We start from the raw sequence: 26,712 nt of genomic DNA, 5'->3' as shown, positions 1-26,712 counted from the left end.
AACAGGAATTTGTCTTGGCGACATTGGTGCAGGGACATATTGACAAATAGAATAAGTAGATGCACACATGGTGCAAGGACAAGGAGCCCCACACTGAAAAAAACAGTAGACTATACATAGCACTCTGCATATGTACATCCATCACTATGTGCATTCAGGCAGTGTGGCATCCATTATGGTCGCAGTTGTAGAGAGGGATGGTGAGTGTCCAGCAGTGCATTGGAATGGTGTATACTGAGTTATACTGAGCATGATAAAAAGTAAGAAATAAGTACTCAACATCATCTAAACTAACAGTACTGGACTAAACAGTAGCATATGTAACATTACAGTCACTTCCAGAGGGGGAGTCCAGAGATTTGTATGGGCTAAGTTTTGGGGGGGCTGGTTGAGTAGGGTAACAGCTCTTGGGCAGAGGCTGTTGAGGTGGCTGGTGGTTTTGGTCTTAATGGACTCATACTGTCTCCCAGAGGACAGTTTTTGAAATAGGTGACAACCTGTGTGTGCAGGATGGGTCGCAATCCTTTCTTTTCTTCGCCCGGCATTGTGCAGCTTCTTCATGGAGAGCCACAGCCGACCATTGACCCACTCAGCAGTGCGGACAATACATTGGAGAAAAAGGAGGTGGAGGAAAACTACACTGTGATAGAGAATGTTGGGCTGCTTTTGATTATTGACTGGTAAAATTGGACCAGGAATGGTGGTGAAACATCCTCATTTGCTAAGGGAGAACATCCTTGGAGTTTCTTAGTTAAGCAGCGATGTTTTCATTCCATTTGATGGTTTTAGTGATGGTGGACCGGACCCATGGAACTTGAAGGACTCAGCTGAGTTCACATCTGAGCAGATAATCTCCAGGGCTTAATTAGCAGGCTGGTTCTTTTACAAATCAGTCCTTATATCCACAGTTTTGAGTGTGTTCACCACCAAGTTGTTGGCACTACAGCATGATGTGAGACTGACCTCTTTTTCTGTACGTGGACTAATCATTGTCATGGTGAGGCCCGCTAGGGTCGTATTGTCCCCACACTTGAGCAGTTTGATGGATGGGTGGCTGGAGGAACAGTCATCGGTATACACAGCATAGAGGAGGAGAAAGAGAGAGCACACATCCCTGTGGAGCACATGCGCTCACAGCAGCACGGACTGCCTTGTGTCAGTAAATGATCACAGATCACAGATTGAGGAGGTAGCATTCGGCTGGGGGCAGTTTGCCATGGACCAGTTCTGGTATGATGTTGTTGAACACTGGTGAAGTGTACCAGCAGGATCCTGGCATCAGAGCCAAGGGTGTCCAGGTTCAGGGACAAAGTGTAGGCCCATGTTAACTGCGTCATCCACAGACTGGAGCGGTCCTGGAGCGGATGTGTGACACATTTGAGATAAGGCTCAAAATCCTTCATTATGGCCAAGGCCAGTGCCGAATATAATGTCACTGCACCAGTACCCAGGGTCATTTCTCAGGGATGTCAGGACATTTTTTGATTCAGAGCCTGAAGCTCATATTCATAAAAAAGACAGCAGAGAATATGCGAGAATAATTGGAAAGCATTTATCAATTCTCATTTATTGTAAACTAATGAAGTTTTGTGAACTTTTGGCTGTATGCCTAAAGCTGTGGCTAGACAATGATACATTTTACATGCCGTTATGTCTGGGAGGCTTTTAATTTATTTAATTATCCACCCCAAACAATTGCTGACAAACACTGAAGTTAATCTGAAGTTAATATAGTGTAATTTCACACAATGTTCACTTTTGGTCGTTGTGGGTAGTGCAAATAATGAGAACTTTTTCAGCACTTGTTCTCTTGATACACTTGGTAAATACAGGGCTTGGTTGAAGTAGGTTATTCGACTGAATGTTCCTAAATGTCTTAGGTGCTCCATAGCTCAGCGGGCTAAGGTGTAGCCTATATCATATCCATCCCATGTCGTCCTCTCTTTGTGTCCAGTCTTTCCCATCACCCTTCTGCAGAAAGACAAAATGCCATTACAGTATTATATGAAAATGCATATTTCCCAATATATAGGCCTAATGAGATATTCCAATTGTCATTTGCAGTGAATCAGAGATTCTTCACCATGACAAACAGTATGAGCCTTTCTACTCATCATTTGTGGCTCTCTCTGCACATTACATCACCACAGTATGTGGACAAAGTATGTATATCTTCATTTCCTCTTTTGCTGACAGTAAATGTATTTGAATATAAATTCTATTTGTAAAAGTGAAACATTTAACGGTGTAGTGTAACAGTTTAGAAATGAATAGTTTGACTGTTACTTAGCCAAATAGATTAAATGGTATAAGCTGCATGATATTTGTTTCTTCCAGTGTGCTAATTATTTTTATGCTGTTTCTTTAGTTCCAAGGAATCAGTTGCTGTCGGTCGCTGCAGCATGTAAAGTACTGATTGAATTCTCATTGCTGCGCCTGGAGAACCCAGATGAGGCATGTGCAGTGTCACAGGTAAGAGAAACAAACTACATTGGAGTATTGTTTTGGGCTTACATTCATCAGCACTGAACATTTTAGGGCAATTTTAAGCGAGTGGGAAATATATAAGACTATTTAAACTTCACTAAAGGCAGTTTTTAGTGGACAGGAATTTTGGAATCGTTTGTGATTACATGATTTTATTGCCAATAATACCTCCCAGATATTCTTAAGACTTTAAACTTTGCAGGCAAACAAAAGTAAAACAATCCCATTCATTCTGATTAAATAGAAATTACCTTGCTTTCTCTAGGAATGCACATCTGTTTTCTCATTTCATTTTGAAATTACATCCCTTATAACCACCAGTTGAATTCACTAAAACTCTTTATTTCTTTTTCTTTAGAAACACCTGATCCTTTTAATAAAAGGACTTTGCACTGGCTGCAGCAGATTAGACCGCACAGAAATCATTACTTTCACTGCTATGATGAAGTCCGCCAAGTTGCCTCAAACCGTCAAGACCCTTTCAGATGGTAAGTGGGATGGACCGAGGTTATTCAATACTTCACTGGGTTTGTTACAACACTACTGGTAATGTAATCATTCATTTATTCTTAATAAAAGACAGAATAGAAAATGTGTGAATCAGTCAAAAGTGGAAAACGAAGCTATCAACTCACATTCATGGGAAACTAATAGTTTTGCGTTGCTTGTGTCCTTTTTAATGTAATAGTGGAAGATCAGAAGGAGTTGCCCAGTGCTGTGAACCCAGAGCTTCGACAAAAGGAAGTGCAGATGAACTTCTTCAATCAACTGACTTCAGTTTTTAACCCTGACCTTACCACCATCTTGGCCTCTCCGTCAGCAGCACACATGCAGGTACGTTTTATTAACCAACTGTACAGCTCCAATACTGAAGTTCATTTCCCTAATTACCAATTTCAGCATCAGAACTTGACAACTAAATCTAACCACAACAGCCTCGTAAAAGTTTTCTGCTCATCAGCGTTTTTCCTGACACTAACCTCTGACTCAGCTATAATCTAACATGCAGCTTGACTAACAGCTGTTCTGTCAGTGCTTTGATAACTGTAATTAATTTTGTTTTCTTAAAATGTCCTTCCAAATGCAGGCGGAGAGTGATTGCGATGACCAAACAACAGATCAGGCCATTCAGGCCAAAATGAAAAATGCCTTTGTCTCTCAGAATGTGTCCAGCTTACAGGAACTAGGTGAGTAGGCGTTGGCATTGTGGTAGCACACTGTTGGTTTATTTATTAGTTTGGGCAGTAACCAGGCAATATCAGTTAAGTGTCAGTTGTTTTACCGTAGTCCTTTTAACTAATAACCTTAAAGGTAACTTGATTAGTGATGACTCTTATACCTGAAAGTAGACATACTAAATGTATCTGGATTTGAAATATTATCCCACCTCTAATATGTATGTATGGAAAACTGCTAGGGTTTGTGCGTATAACCGCCAAGTTGGATTGGGAAATTACTTTCATTGCAGATATTTTCCTCAGTATTTTACTTTCCTTAGATATTTTCCTCAGTATTTTCCTTAGTCTGAAACTCAAGATTTTGTGAGATCCACTCAACCTTCCACAGTTGTTGTTTTGTCTGTGCTTTGAGGTTATAATGTCAAATCACACAAGGGTTTTCCCCTTTTGTTCATTTTTTATGAGTTGCCAGTTCAGTTTTTTCCATAATTTATCTTTCCAGGTGGGTCTGAGAAGTTGCTACGAGTGTGCCTCAACCTGCCCTACTTTCTACGCTACATCAACCGTTTCCAGGATGCTGTATCGGCCAACTCCTTCTTTATCATGCCTGCAACTGTGGCTGATGCCACTGCTGTCCGCAACGGGTATGTTTTTAAAAAAAATATATATATTTTACAATTATGGGTAGGTACTGAACCTTATTGTTCTAGTTTTAATAGAACTCAGTCTTTTACCAGTGGGGAGAGGAGTAAATGGGAAGGGCTGGGTGAGAAGTATCAGCCATGATCTTACGGCTTTTTGCTTGAGCCCAGCAGAGCAGAGCAGGGTATCAAGTAAGTTTGGAAGCAGAGAGCACCGCTGCTCCAACTGCTCCTTTTCCTGGGTAGCAATATGTACATACCAAAAAGTGATGTAAAACGATAAAACACTTTCAATAATCACTCTGAAAAACTGAGTCATGTATGAGTACATAATGCTCAAAACATCCATAGATATCATAGGAAGCTCTGGTGAGCTTCCCCAGTCAGCCATAAGTGTTTTTACCTTCACTTCCTTTGTCAGCAAATGTAAACTTCCATGTGCCAAAATACATTGGCAGCCTAATTTTTGTTATGATTGAACCAAAACATACACAGAAATAGACTTTTGCAGTTTAAGCTAGATGTATATGTGAACTGTATTACAATTAGTTGGGGCATGTGAGGTAAGCACAACCCAATACGTAAACACTGACGGATGAACTGACTGAAATGTTGTAAAGCAAGTGTCAATGTAATCTAGTAAGTAAGCATGATGAGATGTTGAAATTAATTTCATGATGATGTCATCCTCCTTGGATGGGCAATATAATGTAAATGTTTGGTCCTGTACGTGTAGTGGATGAGTAGTGTTTGTGTTTGGGTAGTTCTTTTCCATCCATGCAATTTCCTTATTAGTATGTATCTTAAACCCATATCCAGATTCCATTCATTGGTGATAGACGTAACCATGGCTTTGGACACACTTTCCCTGCCTGTCCTGGAGCCCTTGACACCAGGGAGATTACTGGATATGACTGTGCTGGCTCTGAGCTGTCTCTATGCTGGTAGGTAATAACTCTGTTTAGGGCTAAATATGGTAACAATAAAATGTACGTATGCTATCTAATGAATCAAACTGCTGTTGAGAGGGTACACTGGGATGAAGTAAAGAATAGAGTAGTGGTGAGAATGGAGGAGGCTTAATGGTGACTAACACAGCTATTACCTGTTGTTTGGTGGTGTATTTTCTTTTTCCTGTGGATAAGTGGCTAATGGTCGTTGACATGACGACACGTTGAGATGTTTCTAGCGCAGCTACAAGGGTTTCTAATGGCAAAAATAAATTTCAGCTATCTAAAACATCAACAGTAAACATCAGGTTTTGGTGTCAGTCCCTCAGAAATAGCAAAATAACTCCTGGAATGCATTGAACATCAGATTGATGATATAGAACAAATAATTTTGATATCCAGTCCAACCTGTGTGTTATCTTGTGCTGGCTTCTTTAGTATCAACCATGCCTAACTAAGAACTGTTTTACCCTCTCAGGTGTGAGTGTGGCCACCTGCATGGCCATTTTGCAGGTAGGTAGCGGCTTGCAGCTCCGCTCTGCCTCCACTGGGACTAAAGAAGAGGACTATGAAAATGATGCAGCCACAATTGTCCAGAAATGTGTGAGTATTTTTATTACAAAAGACCTGCTACATGCTCACATGTGAGTTTTGTAACATAATTTCTGGTACGGCCAAAATAAATGCTCTTCACTGGCTAGCATGTCGTGTCTACCATGTGTTTTTCACATAGGGTCAAAATCAGTGTTGGCTGACTTCAAATAAGAACAGAGATTTGAGGGGAAATACATTTGTATTGAGACTTGGGGTGGGGGTGACTCATTCAAATCTATTGAAACATTTATTTTTGGAATTGGGTTTTCACTTTGTCCTGTGTGCTCCCATTTAAATAGATACACGTCTTCTAATTCAAAGAACACTGATGAGTTTGGCTATTTGTATTGCTTGAATAAAATGTAACGTAGGCTTCATGTAAGAAGATTTGTCACCTTGGATGTTTTTGATGAATGCCATATAAAAAGTCAATTACTAATAGGCCTATTTGCCCGTTACGACTACAGTAGGTTGGCCTACCATTTGTTTATATTTGTTTGGTAGGACATGGTATAGTACATTAAAAGGGTAACGAGTACAATATTTGTGTTTGAAACAGCTGGAGATCTATGAAATGATCGGGCAAGCCATCAGTAACTCCCGCAGGGCTGGAGGTGAGGTGAGTACCAGGTTTAAGTGCTCATATGGTATTGGGGAAGCTGCTTAGATACGAAGAATAACACTAGTTCAATGCTGTTTAGCAATACTGAAATGTTTTTAGTTTAATTTGACTGTGCCACTTCATCAGTATAACAGTTTTTAGAGTGTTGTTGTATGATTGTTTTTGTTTTTTTGTAGCTTTTCTATTGCATTCCCAAATAGTAATAGTATTGTGCTACATTTCTGTGTTCAACAGCATTATCAGAACTTTCAGCTGCTGGGAGCCTGGTGCCTTTTAAACAGCCTGTACCTGATTCTCAATCTGAGCCCCACCGCCCTGGCGGATAAAGGGAAGGAGAAGGATCCCCTGGCTGCCCTGCGAGTCCGGGATATTGCAGCTCGCACCAAGGACGGAGCAGGATCGCCTAAACTTGGTCCTGGCAAAGGGTAAATGTCAATGTATATGAAATTAAATGTAAGAAAGAAAATGAGTGAATGTAATTTTTATAGCGTCACTGTGTGCTCAGTTTTGTCCATTCATCTGCCTCCTTTGGCGTTTTGAAAGGTGGAACTGTGCAGGTCTGGCATTTGGTATAATGGAGATGTGAGAAGTTGTTACTGTATTAATGTGACAGTCATTCCTAATGTCACTTCCAAATAACTTAATAATCTTGTTGAGGCTTTGTGGGGTTCCTACAGGCAAGTGCACCTCCATTTGAGAAGCACAGCACTACAGCGATCAACAGCTGTATCTAAACAAAATTACCAAGAGACATAGCCTCTATAATGAAGCCAGGAGTGATGTCTGTCTCTGTATCAAGGCCAGATACATTGTTTTTCAGTCATTAATGTGTAGTATCTGTTCATTTTTCTTTTTTTTTCCCAAGACACCAAGGGTTTGGAGTTCTGTCCGTAATCCTGGCCAACCACTCCATCAAACTCTTGACTTCGCTTTTCCAGGATCTGCAAGTCGAGGCCCTGCACCGGGTAAGTGAAGCAACAAACAAATTCACTCAGTCTGCTGCCATGGAGAGTCTTAAACACTGACCAATGCTAAAATCCCCGGACCGAATCTAGAATGGAGAATTTCAAAACTAATGTGTCCTTATCTCATGGTCAATAAACATCTATATATGACCAGTCTCATGGCAGCAAAGAGGGGCTTTCTTATGGTGTCATACCCTGTTAACAAATGCTAACAAGAGGCATGTGCCAATTTCTTGATCTTGATGAAAACATTTTGAATGTCCCAAGAGGAGGCTTGAGTAGTAGAAGCTGACCCTTCCTATTCATTCACTGAATGTACCCCAAACCTTAACGAAACTTTAACCAAAACTGATTATTAAACACCATCAAATCCCTCTGAACATCATTGTCTTTTGGGTTTTATTCATCGATTTGACTTTTCATGAAGCTGTAAACTGCAAGTAGCTGGCACTTTGGTTTGCTAAACAAAATAAATTAAAGGTTTAAAATTTCCACCTTGATTAAATTAATTAGTCAATCATTATAGCTCTATTCCAAGGGTTCATACTTGCATCTGGAAAATGGAGAACTGATAGTCTCCAGTGCTTGAAAAATCAGGTTTGGAAAATGCACTAAAAGTCTGTAAAAATATGCAACACATTTCACATAATGTAGTAATAGTCGTGAATAATAATCACCAGATGTGGAATGATATGTCCAATGACCAAGATTTTCAAATCCAGTCAAGAAATTAAGGTCTGGAAAGATGATGGAATTTTGAAATGGGACATGAGTAGAAAGCCTGTGTTCCATTAAAGCCCTGTTTCCTCATCCCCACCCCACCCCGCCACCTACAGGGTTGGGCAAGTGACGGTCCACCAGCCGAGCTCAACATCATGGCCCAGAGCACCTCCATCCAGAGGGTCCAAAGGCTTATCGACTCTGTGCCCCTGACCAATCTGCTCTTCACCCTTCTCTCCACTTCCTACAAAAAGGTGCAATCATCATTTATACCCACATACCTGTAATATGTACTATTGCGCATTATCTTGCATTATTTGTTCTAGCTCAGTTTTTAGAGTGTTGTCAAGTTTTTTACCTACATATATTTTCACAAAATTGACTTCAATGTCAATTTTGCACTTTGTTTCCATAACAAATTGTTGACATTGTAGTTCTAGTTTGGTTTGGTGCATGTTGTTTGATCATGGGCTGGCTTTAACCAAGAGACAGAGGAGGGGGGTGCAGTCCAACTGTCTCCTCTTCATTCTGATTTGTCAGCTCACAAAGTGTGGTCCACATCCTGTGCTCTTCAAAAAGTAGACTTTTTCTCAACTTAAGTAAGCTTTGCCAAAAAAGAAATGAGGCGCAACGCTTTTTCCAAAGCAGCTGTTTCTGTCCTCTTACTGTTTTGGTAACAAAGGCAGTGGCAGTTTGAAAAGAAAGTGGAGTAGTTTGAACACACCTAAACACTCGTCTTAATTCCTGTTTCCATTAGGCCTGTGTCCTTCAGCGCCAGAGGAAGGGCTCAGTCAGCAGTGATGCCAGCGCCTCCACAGATTCTAACACCTACTATGAGGATGATTTCAGCAGTACAGAGGAGGATAGCAGCCAAGGTACTGTATTATTCTGGATCCCAACAAATACATCAGCTCTTTAGAAAACTTCCTAGAATTGCAAAGCTCATGCTAGAGAAACTGTGCAACCACATAACTATAAGGCGCTTTCGGTAAACGCATCCACTAAATTGCATGTTATGTTAAGTTCATATACACAAAAAGGGCATTAACCAGTTCATTCCTCAGGCAATTGTCTAGACATTATTGGCTGTTAAATCTTGGCCATAGAAGTGTAGATACATGAACCAATGCACATCTTGTTCTTGGCAGCACTGATAACCGATGAGATGAGACAGGTGCAACCCTTTTAAGAATTTTTGGGGTATATATGGGTACATTTTATTCAGCTTGAAATGGTTGTATTGCTATTAGAGAACTTGCATTGATATGGTACAAAAATAACAATCATTTGCTTATTAATGGTAATTAATTTGTCATTCCATGCCGTAGAGATGCAGTGCAGCAAAATCGCCTGCCAGTGTGTTCTTTAATGTTTTGTGTGTTTCCTAAACAACGTAAACAGGTGGCTATGGCACTGTTGAGTCAAATACAGTTGAAACTTTAACCACTGGTGATAAAATGAGGGAAATGATAAAATGATGCAAAGCTGTCTCATGAGGACAAGCTATATTGATATATTAATATGATCTAGAAGAAAATAGACTAGAGAACATGTATATGTGCATCATGAAATTAAAGTGTCGTCAGGCATCATGTTGCTAAGATCACCAAACACTGCGTTTTCTGCAACTCCTAAAATCCTGAATGTTAAATAGATATTGTTACTTAAAGGCATGCCGTGACATTATGAGTTACAGTTAGTTGTCTTCACTTGGGATTTGCCTTGTTAGCGGAAATAATATGTGAGCATCCTTCAGCCACCTTAAAGGAATGTGGCAAGTTTTTGGGAGATTGTCCTGTTGATCAGCTTACTTGTTAAGTAATGAGAACATAGACACCACTGTCCTTGGTAGATCGATTGCTCCAGTGCTTCATGCTAACACTTTACCATAAGCCATGCTGAGTGATCGTAGGCAACTAGCATTATCTCAAAAGTGAGAGAATAAGAACTTGTAGCACCTCTAAAGCTAAATGGTAAGTTATTTCAAATGATACACAGCCAAGTCTACCAGTTTTGTGTAGGAGATTGGTAAAATGAACATGAAATGTGATAACAAAAATAACGTACTGTACTACCAGGACTAATGTCCCAGTTGAAAGGTCTCTCTTCCCATGAGACTTGGAGCACTACTTGTTTTGTTTGGGAGACTGTGTACAGCTGAAAATTACTGTGCAGCGGAAGAATATGTTGCTCATTTAAATTGGGTCCAAAAATACACCATGGCTACAGCTATTTTTAAATGCTAAATGCTAAAGTGTTAACATGAAGCACCAGAGTGAAAGATCTACTGGTGTGTATGTTCTCATCACCTAACTGGTAAATTGACCAACGGGCCAACCTCCCAAAAACGTGTGTATTGCTTTAAATATCTTGTTAGTAACGCTAGCAGTTGTCATTGAAATGCTGACTTTGTAATGAGGAATGCTAAAAAACTGACTCATTTAATGGAAAACTGGAGGCTTTTCACCACAATGCGCACCTGTTGAAGAAATTGCTAGACTTAAGATTTAAAACATGTAGGTATACCTTAATTTGTCTATATGACAGTGTGAATATGGGTGCTGAAAGCAGGGTCATGTTTGTGTTTGATCTCTGAGCTAGTGTCAGGGCTGAGCTGTGTCATGCTGTGTCAGGATGCATTGAAAAAGTTGTGCTGTGTAGACCAGTGTAAATTCACTGCGGGAAAAGACCGCAGCGGAGTCAGTCCTCTTGGGAGTCTAGAAACAGGTCAGTGAATTCATGGCAGCTTATGGTAGCAGTGTGAGCAGTCACAAGCGTATACATGTGCACACACACGCACACACACTATACTAATTCAAATTCTTGTCCCTTCATCGCACAATGACAGTGTAGTTGACAGTGTTTACTATTTCAGCAGAGAGAAGACAGGAGAAGACAAGTGCAGCTTGTGTCTCAGGTCAGCAGTTTTCTGTCCTCAGGTCAAAGACTTGGTGTCCACCTCACTGTCCTAGATTTATTTTGTTATTGTATGTCTCACAATTTAGGCTCTGAGCTGTGGCCCTGTTAGCTTAGGAAATAACAGAGCCACAGATGAAGGGGCTTTGGCAAGACAGACTCTGAAAGGTGCTGATTTCTGTTGTAATTGACATGGGCTAAATTATAATGTTTTGTCAAAGAGGTTCATCTGTGGCTCAGAGTAGTGCAAAGGATAATACCAGTGGTGTTGATATGCGGGTTCTCATTTTTGTCTTGACAGGAATTAAAACCTCAGACCTCTGTTTTGTTTCCTTTTTCCAGGTCTCTGGTCATCATTTTATTCTGATTTGTCACTGCCATATAATTGGACATCGCCAGTGTGTCTGAAAATGTATAATTTCTGGGAATGGTTCTCATCCTCCTCTTTAGAAGCTGTATTAAAGCACAAGAGGGCAATTTCTCTGGGGAAAAGGGACAGTGGAGAGATTAAGACATTTGCATCAAATATGGTGATTTTTAGGGGGTAGGGGTTTGGGACCAGAGCATTGCAGAATAACAGAATGAGGGATTAACTCTTATCGAGGCAAGAATGATATAGGGCCGATGTCAAAACAGTGGTATTATCCTTTAATATAAGTTCAAGTTATGCTTGTGAACCATGGGCTTAAGCACACTATGCTACGTCTTGCTGTCACTTGAAAAGCTATGATTTCCATATGTTGCATGCAAATGTGAATATCAACTTAAAGTGATATTCTTTAAAAACTTAAGGTTGCTTCCTGTTATTTGAATGAATCTGACAACTGGTCATACTTCTGAATTGAGATCCCTTTCAGGCCTGTGATTGTCATATTATAATATCTTACTGTTGGAAATAGATTTCACTGATTAACAGTTTCTGAACCTGGAAATTTGCTTGTGTATCTATTGGCATGTTTAGCTACAATTGGAGGACTTGCAGATGGAAAATAAATCTTGGACAACGTTCAGATCTCCTTATTTGAGCATTTGCAAATAGTACAAGCACAAAACAATCAGCTTCATAATATTTAAAATCTTTTGATTAACTTCTTTCTCTTTTGAGCTCTGTCTAAGCTCAGTTTCCAACGTTTTTAATTTTCTTTGAAAGTAGGTGTTTGCTATACATATGCTCATAAACAGGAGGACAGTACTTAAAATTACATTTCAGTTGACTGGGTGGTGATTTTTCAAGACTCTTCATTGTGTTGTGTAACAGAGGTGTAATGCATTCAGTGTACGCGCATTCATTTCTCATTTTTCATCATCAGTTCAGAACAATTGAAAGAAATCACAATAAATAGGGCCAATGAAATGTTATCATGTTGGCATGTTTTATTTTTTTCATTTATTTTTTTATAAGCCATTGCAGCTTCTAGTTTGTATCACAGTGCTTCAAAGAAAGTTAGTTGAACATTTGTGACAGAATCCACCTTGCGTTATTACACCAGGATCACACTTAATGTATAATGCATTTTTGTTGCTGCAAACTGCAGAGTTCTTTGCAATGATATTGTGTTGAAATGTATTGAGATGAAACGCATAAGACATGATTATTGTTTAATTCTTGCTAGCTCTTGAAGTCTTTGTGATGCAAACATTTTCTGACCAAATGTTTGCATCACAGAAACGTCAATGGGGCATAGATACAACATTTGTTCTAGTTTATGCATGCATTATCAATGCACAAGTAGAAAACAATCCAATGCATGTGACATGTTCATTGCAACGTAATGCATCTGCAGTGGAATGATGCAGCAGTAACAGGTTTTCTCAATTCAAATAAATGAACTTCCATTGGAGACTAACGCATTCAATGCATTAAATGTGGTCCCAGCCTTAGAATATTTTTCAGATTTTTCCCAAAAGCATGGACACACACACACACACACACACACACACAATCCCACCCCACAAAGGCAGCTATGCTCCCAGTACATGTTGCCATGATGTTAAAAAAAATGTTTCTGTTCATCTTTTCATGACAGAAATTACTCAAAATAACTGATATATTAGGCTAGTATTTCTTCAACAATTTCCCTAAAACTTTACCATTCTGTGGTATTGTGCATTTAATGCCAAATTCCATATTTCAACCCAGATTCCATGATCCCATCTATGTTTTCCACAAAACAGAAAACATAGTTTTTGCCTTAAGCCTCCATTGGCAACATACACAGCTTACTTTTGGATTATACTTTTGACATATACCACCTTTTTTGAGTGCACTGTATATCTTATTTTGATGAGTATTAGCTGTGTTAAATCGTGGAGTTGCTTTTTAGCTTTTCAGCAACTACGACCACGCAGTGAAACACTGCAGGGTGAGCTCTGTCATTATCGTTCCACTAGCTCTTTTGAAGGCAGGCACATTGAAAAATACCGTTGTAAAATAATAGAAAATAAGTTGTCTCTCCAAAAACAACTTCTGAGAAAAATGTTAATTCTGCTGAATTTTCCAGTATTCCTCTTTAAGTGGATATTCACCAATAGAACTTCAGTATAAGTTCACTAGTTATGGTGATGGCAGTCTTTGGCTCTTGTCTACCAGCTGCACAGCGTTGTAGGTGTCATGAAGTAGTTTGACGCTTTTGATATTTTGCCTTTTGATGTCACCACTACCACTCAGCAAATGTCATGTCATTCTTGGCACATTTCTTACCTCCACTCCAAGGAATTCATGTAAAAGATTTGTGTGTCTTTTCAGACGATGACAGTGAGCCCATCTTAGGGCTTTGGTTTGAAGAGACAATCTCTCCCACCAAAGACAAAGTGGCTCCTCCACCCCCTCCACCACCCCCACCCCTGGAGACCTCCCCCAGGCTGAAGAGCCCCAGCAAGCAGAATCCCAGCGAGAATGGCAACATTTTAGCTGGCCGCAAAGACCCAGAGCTGGTGAGGACTTTTGTTTTGATTCTTTTTTTCTCTAATTGACAAAATATAGAATAAAGCTGCTGCACTGAGGCATGAGTACACATTGCAAGAAGACATACCTTGGGGGTCAAAACACTGGAATTTGACATCTTAAACATGTATTAACATTTTTCCCCGAACAGGGGAAAAGGTGGAAGTGTGTGTGGTCTTGAACATTTTCGTTCATCCAGTTTTTGGTTTTTACAATGATAGAATATTTCTGGTTGTCTCTCTTGTTACAGCATATGAGGGTTTTTCAGTAGTAAACTCCACAACTCAGACAACTTTTTTTCCTCTAGTTCCTCAGTTTAGCCTCCAGCATTCTGAACTTCATCACCACCTCCATGCTCAAGTCTAGAAACAACTTCATCCGCAACTACCTGAGCGTGTCTCTTACAGAGCAGCACATGGCTACACTGGCCAGCATCATCAAAGACGTGGACAAAGATGTCAAAGGTAAGCAAGGAAAAAATGTCTGTTTATTATAAATGTCACATTATCTCAACACCCTAATTTTTATTTTATTGGACTTGCTGTAAGACATTTTGAAATATGGGCCAAGCTACGTTTTAGTGGGCTGGTCTCAGGCAAGACTATAACCACTCCATTAAAGTGCCCACCAGAATTAGTGGTTCCATTGACGTAGAGGAGTTATCAAAGCTAAATGATCAACAACACAACCTACTCAACACAGACTGTATTTAAATATTTAAGACTAAGATGGTATTTCCTATGATAATGGTCCCAGGTCTGTTAGTTCTGTGTTGAATTGGAGATGATCACTGTAAGTAGTAGCAATGGCCATGTATAAGAAGATTTTTACTTGAATGACTTTTTCCTGTGGGACACCTTTACTGAGGCTGTTGAGTAATATAATAATACAATCTTTAAACATGGCTAAAGAAGGCTTGATGCTTTTTTTCAGGCTCCTCAGACGAAGTATTTTCTTTAGCTCTGTATCACTTCAACCACACCCTGGTGACATCAGATCTCCCATCTCCAGCCCTGCAGGTAAGGATTAAGTAATTACTTCTTTATAGATATTACTTTGCCTCCAGTAGCTCACTCACCAAAAGGAACACAGACTTGTGACCAAATAAGCTTGTGATCAACTAAACCTTGTGCAACGTTTCACCTCTCAATGTACAGTGTTTGCCACAATACATGTTAAAAGCATGCTGTATGTTTAATGGACAGTACAGACAAGCTTAGCATTACCTCAAAAACTTTACTATACTGTATACCATACATATACTTAATCCTCAACACATGGAGCTGAAACTGCAACCAACCTTCTCAATGCACAATGATAAATTGATTAACACTAATTAATTAATGCTTACTATTGTATCTGTCTTGTCATTTCCAGAGCACCCTTCTTCAGCAGCTGGGAGTTGCTCCCTTCTCAGAGGGTCCATGGCCTCTCTACATTCACCCTCAGTCATTGTCAGTCCTGTCTAGACTTCTCCTCATATGGCAGCACAAAGCCAGCCTGCAAGGAGAACCAGATGTGCCTGAGTGTATGAAGGTCTGGGAAAGGTATGGCAACCATTGCTTGCTCATCTTGGAAAACGTATTGTCACTGATTTATTACTGTGGTGCAGGTCAGTCAGGTGAACTAATCTGTCCACTCCATCTTTGACTATTTATGTCAACATCTGAGGAAAAATGTATACTATGTATACTACTGGAAATACATATCTACCAAAGGTAGAACTTTTTGGTCACAATTTAAAACTCTGTTTGACATGAATTATACTGCACTTTTACAGTGTGTTTTGAAATCATTATTAGCTAACTGTAGCTTGCAAAACCACAAATGCACCGTGGGACTACAGAATTTGACCTTGTTCTTGAGGTGTATACTAGGTTATATTTGCACACAGTTTATCTTATTCTTTCTGTACTTTTTTTCCATTTTCTCCTCTACCTATGCTACCTTTCCCTTCCTGCTCTCATAGGTTTTTGGGCACACTGAAGCAGCACACTATCCAGGGCTCTGTTCACGGGGAGGACGACCTCAACGTGGAGCACCTCCAGCTCCTGATGCTTCTCTTCCACAACCTGTCGGAGCGCGGCCGGCGGTCCGTCCTCACCTTGGTCACCCAGGCCATCACTGAAGTAGCGCAGAGCAGAGACTCCCAGCTGAAGGCTGTGCCCCTCAACCTGGCCCGCCTGTTGTTGGTCTTCGACTACCTGCTGCACCACTACTCCAAGGCCCCCTTGTACCTTTTTGAACAGGTTGAATGCTCATTTTCTAATTATGACTCTTGTCTTGTCCTGATAGTAAATGGGATAGATTTAACTTGGTTGTTTTTATTTGATGGCTATTTTTGTTACATTTGATTTTTTTTTTTTAAGTGGAATACTGCTTAGGATTCATGTAAAAAATCACCATTCCAAAACAGTCTCAGAAATCTAAAACCTGCTTATTAATAATGAGGCTCATTCGAGTTTAAAAAAATCCCCACAATCCCCGATTGAATACTTAGGGAGCAGCAGCTCCTAGTTTTACATCTTGATGATGTCACTGATTCATGTCTTAGTTCTCTAGTTTTTGGATTAGGTAGACAGTTGTTTGAGTTCAAAATTTGACTTACAGGACTGTAGAAATAACATGAACACCCAAATGAAGTGGTATTCAACTTAAATTCACACAAAACATCATTGTTGTAATGCTAAATCTTCCAAGAAATGAGGTTGTGCATGTAGGTCTGAAGAGAGGTAAAAGAGTTTTAACTACTCTCCGCAATGAACGTTATTTGTAGGTGCAGTACAACCTCCTCACCCCACCATCCACCGGGCCAGGTTCTGTTCAGGATGGAGGCAAGCGCAACAGTCTCCCACTCTACTATGGCTTCAAAGAGGTGGAGGAGAACTGGGCCAAACACTGCTCAGCAGGTAAGACCAGGGCAGGAAATATACTATTAGTGTTTTTTTTTACCCACCGGCCACAGTGGTGGTGGATTCCAAAATTCACCAGACACTTTCACTATTTAACCAATCAAATTGTTTATCAGAATAGAGCAATGGTTGACTACCTGCCAAATCATGAGTTTGGAATTATAAGGTTCTATCTGGGTGGAGTGCAAACAAATATAATAGCTTGTTATTGTTTATAGTGCCACAACCATAAGTATACTTGAAAAATAAATATTGTCTGCTGTAATATACTGTAGTGAGCATGCACATTTTTCCTATTCAGGAGATAATAAAATGATTTCTGCAATGGTAGATGGACAGTAAAGAGTAGGGCAGCATATAATAACATTAGTCAGGATAGGAGCCCTTGCAGTCAAGTGGCATTCACAGCAAAGTGCAGGACGATTCCGCTGGAGGTTTTAATGCAAATTTCAAATCTTGCGAAGGGCTCCAGAAACGTATACATATACATTTAGATTTTCCTCATCTGTAATGAGGATGTAACTATTTTTGGAGGCACTAGGTGAGGCACTAATGGTATATTTTCATGTACTTTACCCTTAGATTCAACCGTTCAGCCTAAATTCTACTGCATCCTGTCCCCTGAGGCATCTGAAGACGATATCAGCAGACTTGACAGCAAGGTGAGACTCTGACCCGTGTCATATCTTGTTTAAAATTAGATTCATTCATACACTTGTGTGACTTCTGTCTTGCAGTTGTTATTGAGATGGCATATTGCACACTTTGAAAGGATTTACAGCAGCTATTTTTGCATGTCTCTTTTTTGTGTTTCATTGTACTTCATTGTATTTCCACATAACTATTTTCTGCTAGGTCTTTCCAAAGCTCTTTAATGGAGCAGTGAAATACGATGAACTGTATTCCTGGCTCATCTCACTCCTGGCAGCAGGCTCTCAGTTTGACACAGCAAGGAGACAGGAGAACAAACCCATCACACCTATGGTAAGAACCCAGGAGTCAGGACACAAACAAAGTTGTCTCAACAATTTATACAATTATTTTCCATGAACCGTTTTTCATGTGTACCACAATAATGATTAAATTGTAATAAATACTATTTGTATTGTACTTACAAAAGTTTACAAATGGCTTTCCAGAAAACCCTACAAACTAAATATAGGAATAATAGGAAAAAATATATAAGGATGCTTAAATCGGAGAGCATTAAATTGATGCAAAATATCATCCCAAATGTTGTGCTTGGAGCAATTCTTTACACTTTGAATTAGCAGAATCTCACTACGGTTAAAAGTAGAGAAGGTCTGCACTCATTTTCCATGTAAAGGTCTGGTTTATTCAACATTGTCCCTCAGAGCCTCATCAGTGTGACTCTCACTACTGAAAATCCTGACACCTTATTGAAAAAGCCTCCAGCTTGTTACTAGAGCATGTGTTGTGCAGAGTCTGTTAACATACGAGGTGCGAAACTGGACTTTGAAGTGGCATTTGAAGTGGCGAAATGCCCGTTGGTAAGAAATTACATCCAAAATCTGCATCTGCTGAATGACTTTGTGTTTTGTGTGGTACAGGAGGCCTGCTCCCTTCAGTACTACTTCCTGGTGCTGTGGAGGATCCTGGGAGTTCTGCCACCCTCCAAAGCCTACATGGAGCAGCTGAAGGCTGGCTGCAGTGATCCAAGTGAGAGCGACATCCTACACACACTGCGATGGTCCTCCCGTCTCCGTGTGTCCACCTACGTGAACTGGATCAAGGTCTGTTGATGTTTGCATAGACAAATGGCTGTTCACTTGCATGATAAATGCCTAGAACAGATAAATGACTAGTTTTTAGAAATGAATGCAATTTTTTTTATTTCATGGCCACTATTATTATTTTTGGTATTTGACTGACAATTAGTTTGCATTTTCAAAACAAAGCAAATTTCCTTTTCTGAAATAATTGACATCTAGAGCTTTCAAAGTTTGAATGCAAATTTACTCTATGTAATGGTCCTTTATACTGCATGGCATCTCCTTTGTGGTTTATTTTGATGTGTGACTATGCCCATGTCGTCATTGGCAGGAACACTTGGTGAAGCAGGGAATGAAGGCAGACCAAGCAGCTTCTCTGGTTGAGATGACAGCTGCTAAGTGTAGCACTGTCAAGTATGATGTGGAGCTAGCAGAGGATTACATTGCCAGACAGGTAATGACAACAACAAAGTTGGTGACGAGCTGTGCGTATCCATTGTTGTCCAAACTGAAGTTTGAACACAACGCTCACTTTTTGATGGCTTGTTTCTGTTGCAGATTTCCGCCTTTTCCAGTGTGGACCCGAGTGTTATCCTTCCACTTCACCAGGTGCCCTCTCTACAAGCCATCTACACACTGGATGCAGTCATTTCTAAAGTGCAAGTTTCTCTAGATGAGCATTTGTCCAAGGTTGCTATTGAGGCAGACGCCCATAAGTCGTCTGAGATCACCAAGAACCTGCTGCCTGCTACACTACAGCTCATCGATGTTTACACTGCCTTCACAAGGTGAGACAGGGGATTCCCCCACATCCCAACTTCTGCATGTGTTGTTCACCATTAAACACGGTAAAAGTAAAAGCCTGGGTCATCTATTAAATCTAGCATTGTGAATACAAAGATGTGATTATTTTACCTGATGCTTTTTGGCATTCGATTTTTTTTTTTACAGGTGATTATTGTTGTCCTGTTTTTTCCTGATCCTATCCCTGATTTAAGTAGCCTAATAAGCTGCCTAACATTGAGAGAGTCGTTCATTTGAAATGAAACTGCAGAGGAAATGATTTAGACCAAACTTGTGTCGTCTAGATCTTACCTACTGATGAGCCTTCCGGAGGAAGGGGAGAACAAGCTCACTGATGCCAAGCTCCAAGGTTATGCAGCAGTTCTCTCCATTGGTTCCACACGCTGCAAGGCCAACATGCTGGGTATGTGATAAATTTACCCAGCAACTTCTTAAAAATAAATTTGCACAGTCACCTAGCAACAGTTCTCATATTTTGTCTTTGGTGATTGAGTGAGTATATTTTTATCTTGTGGTCTAAGGCATGAATTTTCACCAACTGTTTTGATGTGAACTTTATTTTTGATATAATTTCACAGGCCATAGTGTTATGCAGAACTTGCCTTCGGCTGTGCAGACAATATGTGAGACTTGGAACAACATCCACACCAATGAATTCCCCAACATTGGCTCATGGGTACGTGACTAAAGTTGATGCTTATGGTTCAGTTTGTCTCTGTCCCTCTCTCTGAACACTTTTATTTGAGGGAGAGTGGGCAGTCTACTCACCTTTTTACAATATTTTTATTCTTTATTTAATCGGTGGGGCAAGTACTTAACCATTTGACTATCTGTGGACACAACACATTTTGTTTAACCACTGCAGAGGATATGATGGTTACTATTTGTTTTGTTTTGTTAAATTAGGGTGTGTGCAATGTGGTTTAGATGTTAGGGGTATAGATGAGAGTGTGTGCGCCTCACATCACAGATGAGACCTCCAGAAGGCTCATCTGTAAATTTTAGTGTCCCAAAACCACCCACGCCTATTCCCATTCTCAACACTAATCAGACCAACACAACACTCACACTGCATGCTCACACTGTATAGCCCACAACATTTCACTAAATAATTTCCACCCTCACCATTAATCTAAACTGTAATAAACAAATGTGATGTTGACTGAGTATTCTGTCTTGAAATGGCGTACTCAGCAGTTCAGAAACCATATTGTACCAAGAGACTAATAGTCTGGTGTGTTTTACTCCTTAGCGAAATGCATTTGCCAACGACACGATTCCATCAGAGAGCTACATCAGTGCCATCCAAGCGGCCCACCTGGGCACACTGAGCTGCCAGTCCCTGGCCCTGGCCTCTTCTCTCAAACACATCCTGCTCTCTTTGGTTCGTCTCACTGGAGACCTCATTGTGTAAGTGCCTGTTCAGTCCTTGTTCCAATCTGGATCATTTTAACCCGTGTGTTAAACTAATGTAATTTGTGAACGATGAAAGATGTGAACTTGGCAAATAAGCTCTATTATCAATTTTGATAATATTCTGACAAAAATATTTGTAGCTTTTTTTTGCAGTATTTAGTGTGCTATATTTCTGAGATGATGCTAAACTAACTTGTGCTGTTCACTAAAGATACAATTTGGAAAGTGCTAGCATGCGCTATCGCAATTAAATAAACACTAGTTTAACTGCTACCAATCTTCTCACTGGACAATGGTAAATTGATGAAAGAGTTTATTTGCCAAAAGTTCTCTGTAATCCTAATGAGCAGCCAATTGTCCATCTAATCTGATTGGTAGCTGAATAAAATGCGTAGGTATGAAGCAGTTGTAGACGGGTTTATCTCTGGAAAAACCTGCCAGCTCTAGTTAACATTACCACACCTCTCTCTCACCTCAGCACAGAGGAGCTGAACCCCTCGCAGGTTGTGCGCTCTCTGCTGCCGCTCCTCCTGGAGAGCAGCACAGAGAGCGTGGCAGAGATCAGCAGCACCTCGCTGGAGCGCATCCTCGGCCCGTCTGAGTCGGACGCCTTCCTAGCCCGCATCTACGAGCGTCTGGTGACTGGCTGCTACAACATCATTGCCCACCACTCAGACCCCAATAGGTATGACATGGGTTAATGTAATGCAGTATTTTATTAAGCCCAGTAGGGAAATTTTCTTTTTGCTTGCCCCCCTCCACACTGAGGTCAGAGCGCAGTTCCGTATTGGGGCTCTCTAATGGCTGATTAGAATATTACCAAGCTTTTTTAAAGTGATTTATTGTTCAGTGATTATTGTTTGACCTCTCATCATTTTAGTGGTTTGGATGAGTCTGTGCTTGAAGAATGCCTTCAGTACCTTGAAAAACAGCTTGAGAGCAGTCAAGTCCGCAAGGCCATGGAAGAGTTCTTTTCATTCAGGTAAATGCCCAACTGACATCACAGGCTACATTATAACGCATTTGATACAGCTGTGTCACTTATTTTGTGCTTCTTCTTTCCCCAGCGGTGAGCTTGTCCAGATTATGATGGCGACAGCCAATGAGAACCTGTCAGCAAAGTTCTGCAACAGGGTGCTGAAATTCTTCACCAAGCTTTTCCAGCTCAGTAAGTTTACCATTATCAAAGTTAAATAACATCAAAGAATATTAGCAATCTGAAATAGTCTCAGATATTTGAAAAGCTGCAGATGCATGAATTGCTGATTTTACTAAATATAGTTAAGTGGCACTTTCTGAACTATGTAATCCCTGTTTAATCTTCTCATCTGGATGGTTTTGATTTGCTTTACTTTACAACAAATAAGGTCAATAAGAATATAGTACTAGATTTTTGTTGTTGTCAGATAGGAAATGTACACATACATAGCACAGCGTAAAAAAAAAAAATCCACAAGCTCCCTTGTTGTTGGTAAGCTATCATGTCGCCCTCTGGTGGTTGCTTTCAAAGCTCATGAGACATGTGTTGACTCCTCTGTTGGGAATTTGATATGTAGTCATTTTACAAAGTGCACTGAATTATACATGACAGGGATCCTATTTCCATATAAAAACATTTTCCTATATTGATTGGAATTGCTTGCCGGCGGCTAAAGATAAAATGCATTGTACTTGATTTTAAGTTGCAGTTCATAAGCTGAGAAATTTGAACTTTATTCATAAATGTATTTTTTTTAATGATAAATTACTTTGTTAATGAAAATGCACTGAGATTTTCCCAGACATGAACATAGCAGCTGCACTATTTTTCACTTTCCTTCCTTGTTTGCTTGATGACTGTTTGATTGTCGGTAAGCTCAACCAATAACCTGACCATGATGCTGTCCTCTCCAGCCGAGAAGAGCCCAAACCCCAGCCTGTTGTGTCTGTGTGGCTCTCTGGCTCAACTGGCCTGTGTGGAGCCTTCGCGCCTACAGTCCTGGCTGACGCGCATGACGGCCACCCCGCCAAAGGACTCGGAGCAGCTGGAGATAGTGCAGGAGAACCGGCAGCTTCTGCAGCTGCTCACCACTCATATTGTGCGTGACAACAGCCAGGTGGGCGAGGGAGTGTGCACCGTCCTCCTCAGCACGCTCATTCCCATGGCAACAGACATGTTGGCCAATGGCGATGGGACAGGCTTTCCTGAGCTCATGGTCATCATGGCCACGCTTGCCAGCGCTGGACAGGGAGCCGGCCACCTGCAACTGCACAGGGCCGCCATCGACTGGCTGACTAGATGGTAAGAAATGAGGCTCCAGTTTTATAGACAAAGCTTACATTAAATTAGTGAGCTGCATGGAACTTTTCATCAACTGTGCTGGGACTAAAGTCTTTTCAGTTTCAGTTTATCACCTTTTGAGAGAAGAAATATTAAATGTTTTGCATTGGGTGACCTATCTCTTTAACTATGATCAAGCAGCAATAGAGTCTCAATTTGCTGAATATTTATTAGACTACTCTTCTTTTTTGTGCAGCAAGAAGTATTTGACACAGAAGAATGTTGTGGAAAAAGTGAGCACAAATTTGTCCCAGGGCAAGGTAAGTTTTTATTCCAGCACTATTTTTAACAGAGCTTTTCACAGTTCACATTCTTTGACTCAATCCAGTTTGATTTGGCTCATAACTCTGGCCTAACAAGTGCTTTACATTTGATAATTCCAAAGTGATTTTTTTTTCCTCGTTTTCAGCACGCCAGCATGCTGGAGTGCTCGTGCCACATCATCTCCTACCTGGCGGATGTGATGAACGCCCTGAGGCAGAGCAGCGGCCAGGGCTCCTCAGCGCTTCTGATGGAGGGAGAAGAGAAGGCCATGGAAGTGGACTCCGACTGGGTGGAGGAACTTGCTGTGGAGGAGGATGATTCCCAGGCAGAGGACTCTGTGAGGATCTCTTCCCCCCATGTCTATCTGTTTGCAAACAAGGCCCTATGTTTTGATCATGCACGGCATATAGACATGTTGGGAAAACTGCTGCAGAAAAGTGTTTTTCATCAGTAAAAAAATTAAATTAATTGCAGACCATTTGTCCCAGAAAGCTCCCTTAACCATCTGCAATCCCCCCTCTGTCCCTGCTTGCATCAAGTCAAACGGATTCACAAAGCACTTTAGTCAAACAGGTTTCTCTCAAAGTGCTTTACAGAAAACAAAAGACACAACTTTCCTGTCTCTCTCCACTGTTCACTGTCTAGTAGAACAGAGATGCCATAAAAATGATCTTAAGATAACAAAGATAACGTTATGAGCTGTACCTCCCTACTGATTTCCCGGGGGAATAGGGAACCAGTTTTAATCCGGATACCAGCAATTGTGTTTGTGATTTCTCTACTGATTTCCCTGAAGAGTTTGGTAGGAACATTAGTAGGGAGAGACAACCATTAAAATGATTGTTATTCAAGTCAGTCTTTAAATTCTGTAGCAGGAACATGATGATTCAAGCCTGGTTAGATAACCCACTTCTTTTGTTCACATTTATTCATTTTAATCAGTTTTGTCCTGTGTACTGCGTCAGAGAAATTAAAGCCAATCACATTGACAGCTGAGTTCTCATAAAGATAAATTGAAACGCAAAAAGGATTGAACAAGAAACTGACAATAAGATGTTAAAAGTCTGTACCACTTGATTTTTGCTAAAACATTTTTAGTTAAAATTCACAGTAAATGGCATTCATGTTGCTTTACTCAGTTTTCAGTTGCAAAATTGCAGCTAAATGGAAAAATTCATCTTGAACATGTTTGTCTTTGTTTGACAGGATGAAGACTCCCTTTGCAATAAACTCTGCACCTTCACCATCACTCAGAAGGAGTTCATGAACCAGCATTGGTAAAAGAAGCGTCTCCTTCCCCATGATCTCTTTTCTTTACCGTTATCTGGATGACACCAGATTTTTACTTTTATTTATTAATTTTTTTAATACGTTCAACCTTGGAGGTCTTGAGAGGTTCAAAGGTCCGTTTGTGTAAACTAGGAGGCTATTATACCTGCAACCAGTTTTTAATAAACAACCTAGACTGAAAAACGTATTACATAGATTTATCTGGATCAGTAAACTCATGTGATTAGCATGTGTTAAAATCTTTGGAGACAGGACAAGAATTCACTATTGACCCTGTGTAGAAATGAGCCACAATATAATATAAATTAGTCTTTGAATGAATCTTTTAAAGTATGTTTTAGTGATACGTTAATTTTTTCTTAGCAGTATTTGTGTTTTTGCAAAGCTAGTGTGTTAGAAAGCTAAGAAGAGAGAAGCGGGCAAGCGATGTTAGCTAAGTACCGTCTCAGCTGCAGGATGATGTTGTGAAAAAGCAGTTTGTGTCATGGACTTTGTTTCCATAATGGCGTCAGACACTGTATTCAGCGGGTGATGACATGCAGCGTTTTGCTTACATCTTGGTTACATTTGTGTATTTTATTTGACCATGGCAAAGAGAAGACAGCAAGTGCTTACCTAGGGCCACATTTACTATTGCGCTGTCCTAATTGTACTTCTTTTCTACCCGTATTTGAGTTTTGAACTACTTGCATTTTATTTCCCGCGACCTGAAGACATCCAAAGGCAGCAAAACTGTGTCACTTTGTAGAATCTAAACCAAACTTGGAGACAGTCGTCATAGCTGGAGACATCCTCAAGGTTTTGTTAGCTAAACTTCATAATTCAGTTCTTGAGAAATAATCTGCTTGGATAGCTCTGCAATGTGATCATGTTTTTGTCACCTCTGTTTTCAACATACAAGGAAGCACGGGAAATTAGATTTGATTGATTTAACTGTTAGCATAATAACATGTCACACGTTTCCTGCGATGATAGCTGTCTCCTAACTGTGTTTAGAGCTAAGCAGGTGGTGTGTTGACTATCGTTGCTAACAATTGATGTGCTAGCTCAGTCTCGCCTTGGTCCTTTCGTTCCGCAGGTACCACTGTCACACCTGTAAGATGGTGGATGGGGTAGGTGTGTGCACAGTGTGCGCCAAGGTCTGTCACAAAGACCATGAGATCTCCTATGCCAAATACGGCTCTTTCTTCTGTGACTGCGGTGCCAAGGAGGATGGCAGCTGCCAGGTGAGACCGAATACCTCAGGTCATCATGGGAAGAGAACAACAGCGGTAACTTTGGCTTGCAAATCATTCCCCCATTGACTTCCATCCAGTCATTTCATTTGGTCAGGGTTCTAGCTAGCCCACACATATGGCCAGAAATGAGAGAATTCATGTTGCCCGTGTCTGTTGTGAATATTTTGTGTACTGAAATGGCCAGCTTTCCCAGTTAATCTTACATGAAATTAAGGATTTGTCAATATGTGCATGTGATGCTAAACAAACCAACATCAACTGCACTTAACCTTTAACCTTTAGCTAATCTTAAATTTGATAAAAGTGTGATAGGCCAAAATCTGCATCCTGTCTTTGTGTTTCTGATACTTAGTGACTGAGTGTTTTCAGTATGTGTGCTGTGTGTGGTTTACAGCATTTTAGATAACATAACTAGTGAATGTGTGGCTCTGGCTCTGCTCTCAGCTTTTTCTCCTCTGCTTAGGGATGTCAAACAAAACAAATCATTTTAACATCACTTTGTTTTGATTTGGTCATGACCATAATTCACAAATTTTGTTCATTTTGCATCAAAAATATATACAATGTGAGTTGAGCTGTGATATTTTGCACCAGGATTACACAGTGGAAGTATGTGATACCGGCATCTAGTAAATTCCAATGGTGATCAGACCGTAATTGTTCTAGTACCGCCCCAAGATTCTGATCAATCCACGATTTTCATTAGCCTTCGGAGGCA

General features: G+C 40.4%; 1 protein-coding gene across 6 annotated transcripts in view; it reads left to right on the top strand.

The window, feature by feature from the left end:
* ubr4 (ubiquitin protein ligase E3 component n-recognin 4) overlaps positions 1 to 26,712 on the top strand; it is a 67,144-nt gene that overhangs the window by 1,880 nt on the left and 38,552 nt on the right. For 4 of the 6 annotated variants that reach the window (XM_078287994.1, XM_071923687.2, XM_071923685.2 and 1 more), the window contains exons 2-36: positions 2,065 to 2,162; positions 2,369 to 2,472; positions 2,846 to 2,975; positions 3,176 to 3,321; positions 3,575 to 3,674; positions 4,168 to 4,309; positions 5,126 to 5,250; positions 5,735 to 5,859; positions 6,410 to 6,469; positions 6,707 to 6,897; positions 7,338 to 7,437; positions 8,274 to 8,411; positions 8,915 to 9,032; positions 13,820 to 14,007; positions 14,325 to 14,481; positions 14,951 to 15,036; positions 15,395 to 15,564; positions 15,987 to 16,266; positions 16,794 to 16,926; positions 17,512 to 17,591; positions 17,785 to 17,913; positions 18,501 to 18,683; positions 18,994 to 19,116; positions 19,221 to 19,450; positions 19,751 to 19,869; positions 20,045 to 20,142; positions 20,719 to 20,876; positions 21,361 to 21,567; positions 21,763 to 21,864; positions 21,950 to 22,050; positions 22,776 to 23,163; positions 23,399 to 23,462; positions 23,612 to 23,803; positions 24,673 to 24,743; positions 25,835 to 26,027. In XM_078287994.1, the coding sequence (XP_078144120.1) occupies positions 2,065 to 2,162; positions 2,369 to 2,472; positions 2,846 to 2,975; positions 3,176 to 3,321; positions 3,575 to 3,674; positions 4,168 to 4,309; positions 5,126 to 5,250; positions 5,735 to 5,859; positions 6,410 to 6,469; positions 6,707 to 6,897; positions 7,338 to 7,437; positions 8,274 to 8,411; positions 8,915 to 9,032; positions 13,820 to 14,007; positions 14,325 to 14,481; positions 14,951 to 15,036; positions 15,395 to 15,564; positions 15,987 to 16,266; positions 16,794 to 16,926; positions 17,512 to 17,591; positions 17,785 to 17,913; positions 18,501 to 18,683; positions 18,994 to 19,116; positions 19,221 to 19,450; positions 19,751 to 19,869; positions 20,045 to 20,142; positions 20,719 to 20,876; positions 21,361 to 21,567; positions 21,763 to 21,864; positions 21,950 to 22,050; positions 22,776 to 23,163; positions 23,399 to 23,462; positions 23,612 to 23,803; positions 24,673 to 24,743; positions 25,835 to 26,027 (5,029 nt within the window). The remainder of the gene's footprint in view (positions 1 to 2,064; positions 2,163 to 2,368; positions 2,473 to 2,845; positions 2,976 to 3,175; positions 3,322 to 3,574; positions 3,675 to 4,167; positions 4,310 to 5,125; positions 5,251 to 5,734; positions 5,860 to 6,409; positions 6,470 to 6,706; positions 6,898 to 7,337; positions 7,438 to 8,273; positions 8,412 to 8,914; positions 9,033 to 13,819; positions 14,008 to 14,324; positions 14,482 to 14,950; positions 15,037 to 15,394; positions 15,565 to 15,986; positions 16,267 to 16,793; positions 16,927 to 17,511; positions 17,592 to 17,784; positions 17,914 to 18,500; positions 18,684 to 18,993; positions 19,117 to 19,220; positions 19,451 to 19,750; positions 19,870 to 20,044; positions 20,143 to 20,718; positions 20,877 to 21,360; positions 21,568 to 21,762; positions 21,865 to 21,949; positions 22,051 to 22,775; positions 23,164 to 23,398; positions 23,463 to 23,611; positions 23,804 to 24,672; positions 24,744 to 25,834; positions 26,028 to 26,712) is intronic. The other 2 variants (XM_078287995.1, XM_071923686.2) reach the window with 1 other exon arrangement.

The sequence above is a fragment of the Centroberyx gerrardi genome, chromosome 14 (assembly GCF_048128805.1).
Source record: "Centroberyx gerrardi isolate f3 chromosome 14, fCenGer3.hap1.cur.20231027, whole genome shotgun sequence".
Classification (NCBI taxonomy): domain Eukaryota; kingdom Metazoa; phylum Chordata; class Actinopteri; order Beryciformes; family Berycidae; genus Centroberyx; species Centroberyx gerrardi.
This window is presented reverse-complemented; position numbering and strand designations above follow the sequence as displayed.